The 2,670-nt window shown below is 46.9% G+C and overlaps 1 protein-coding gene across 3 annotated transcripts in view; it reads right to left on the reverse strand.

Annotated features, from left to right (window-relative positions):
* cwf19l1 (CWF19 like cell cycle control factor 1) overlaps positions 1-2,670 on the reverse strand; it is a 25,672-nt gene that overhangs the window by 13,131 nt on the left and 9,871 nt on the right. For 2 of the 3 annotated variants that reach the window (XM_079531171.1, XM_079531173.1), the window contains exon 7: positions 2,055-2,070. The exons of the other annotated variant lie outside the window; for it this stretch is intronic. In XM_079531171.1, coding sequence (XP_079387297.1) covers positions 2,055-2,070 — 16 coding nt within the window. The remainder of the gene's footprint in view (positions 1-2,054; positions 2,071-2,670) is intronic. 3 annotated transcript variants of the gene reach the window in all.

The following is a 2,670-nucleotide window of genomic DNA, read 5'->3' on the forward strand; positions in this document are numbered from 1 at the left end:
CATAGTGAGCACCCTCTAGTGTTAACGTACCTGTATGGTAGTCTCTCATAGTGAGCACCCTCTAGTGTTAACGTACCTGTATGGTAGTCTCTCATAGTGAGCACCCTCTAGTGTTAACGTACCTGTACGGTAGTCTCTCATAGTGAGCACCCTCTAGTGTTAACGTACCTGTACGGTAGTCTCTCATAGTGAGCACCCTCTAGTGTTAACGTACCTGTATGGTAGCCTCTCATAGTGAGCACCCTCTAGTGTTAACGTACCTGTATGGTAGTCTCTCATAGTGAGCACCCTCTAGTGTTAACGTACCTGTATGGTAGCCTCTCATAGTGAGCACCCTCTAGTGTTAACGTACCTGTATGGTAGTCTCTCATAGTGAGCACCCTCTAGTGTTAACGTACCTGTATGGTAGCCTCTCATAGTGAGCACCCTCTAGTGTTAACGTACCTGTATGGTAGTCTCTCATAGTGAGCACCCTCTAGTGTTAACGTACCTGTATGGTAGCCTCTCATAGTGAGCACCCTCTAGTGTTAACGTACCTGTATGGTAGTCTCTCATAGTGAGCACCCTCTAGTGTTAACGTACCTGTATGGTAGCCTCTCATAGTGAGCACCCTCTAGTGTTAACGTACCTGTATGGTAGTCTCTCATAGTGAGCACCCTCTAGTGTTAACGTACCTGTATGGTAGCCTCTCATAGTGAGCACCCTCTAGTGTTAACGTACCTGTATGGTAGCCTCTCATAGTGAGCACCCTCTAGTGTTAACGTACCTGTATGGTAGTCTCTCATAGTGAGCACCCTCTAGTGTTAACGTACCTGTATGGTAGCCTCTCATAGTGAGCACCCTCTAGTGTTAACGTACCTGTATGGTAGCCTATCATAGTGAGCACCCTCTAGTGTTAACGTACCTGTATGGTAGTCTCTCATAGTGAGCACCCTCTAGTGTTAACGTACCTGTATGGTAGCCTCTCATAGTGAGCACCCTCTAGTGTTAACGTACCTGTATGGTAGTCTCTCATAGTGAGCACCCTCTAGTGTTAACGTACCTGTATGGTAGCCTCTCATAGTGAGCACCCTCTAGTGTTAACGTACCTGTATGGTAGTCTCTCATAGTGAGCACCCTCTAGTGTTAACGTACCTGTATGGTAGCCTCTCATAGTGAGCACCCTCTAGTGTTAACGTACCTGTATGGTAGTCTCTCATAGTGAGCACCCTCTAGTGTTAACGTACCTGTATGGTAGCCTCTCATAGTGAGCACCCTCTAGTGTTAACGTACCTGTATGGTAGTCTCTCATAGTGAGCACCCTCTAGTGTTAACGTACCTGTATGGTAGCCTCTCATAGTGAGCACCCTCTAGTGTTAACGTACCTGTATGGTAGTCTCTCATAGTGAGCACCCTCTAGTGTTAACGTACCTGTATGGTAGCCTCTCATAGTGAGCACCCTCTAGTGTTAACGTACCTGTATGGTAGCCTCTCATAGTGAGCACCCTCTAGTGTTAACGTACCTGTATGGTAGTCTCTCATAGTGAGCACCCTCTAGTGTTAACGTACCTGTATGGTAGCCTCTCATAGTGAGCACCCTCTAGTGTTAACGTACCTGTATGGTAGCCTCTCATAGTGAGCACCCTCTAGTGTTAACGTACCTGTATGGTAGTCTCTCATAGTGAGCACCCTCTAGTGTTAACGTACCTGTATGGTAGTCTCTCATAGTGAGCACCCTCTAGTGTTAACGTACCTGTATGGTAGTCTCTCATAGTGAGCACCCTCTAGTGTTAACGTACCTGTATGGTAGTCTCTCATAGTGAGCACCCTCTAGTGTTAACGTACCTGTATGGTAGTCTCTCATAGTGAGCACCCTCTAGTGTTAACGTACCTGTATGGTAGTCTCTCATAGTGAGCACCCTCTAGTGTTAACGTACCTGTATGGTAGCCTCTCATAGTGAGCACCCTCTAGTGTTAACGTACCTGTATGGTAGTCTCTCATAGTGAGCACCCTCTAGTGTTAACGTACCTGTATGGTAGCCTCTCATAGTGAGCACCCTCTAGTGTTAACGTACCTGTATGGTAGCCTCTCGTAGTGAGCACCCTCTAGTGTTAACGTACCTGTATGGTAGCCTCTCATAGTGAGCACCCTCTAGTGTTAACGTACCTGTATGGTAGTCTCTCATAGTGAGCACCCTCTAGTGTTAACGTACCTGTATGGTAGCCTCTCATAGTGAGCACCCTCTAGTGTTAACGTACCTGTATGGTAGTCCTCTCATAGTGAGCACCCTCTAGTGTTAACGTACCTGTATGGTAGTCTCTCATAGTGAGCACCCTCTAGTGTTAACGTACCTGTATGGTAGCCTCTCATAGTGAGCACCCTCTAGTGTTAACGTACCTGTATGGTAGCCTCTCATAGTGAGCACCCTCTAGTGTTAACGTACCTGTATGGTAGCCTCTCATAGTGAGCACCCTCTAGTGTTAACGTACCTGTATGGTAGCCTCTCATAGTGAGCACCCTCTAGTGTTAACGTACCTGTATGGTAGCCTCTCATAGTGAGCACCCTCTAGTGTTAACGTACCTGTATGGTAGCCTCTCATAGTGAGCACCCTCTAGTGTTAACGTACCTGTATGGTAGTCTCTCATAGTGAGCACCTCTAGTGTTAAACGTACCTGTATGGTAGTCTCCC

This window comes from Electrona antarctica (assembly GCF_951216825.1).
Source record: "Electrona antarctica genome assembly, contig: scaffold_58, whole genome shotgun sequence".
Taxonomy (NCBI): Eukaryota; Metazoa; Chordata; class Actinopteri; order Myctophiformes; family Myctophidae; genus Electrona; species Electrona antarctica.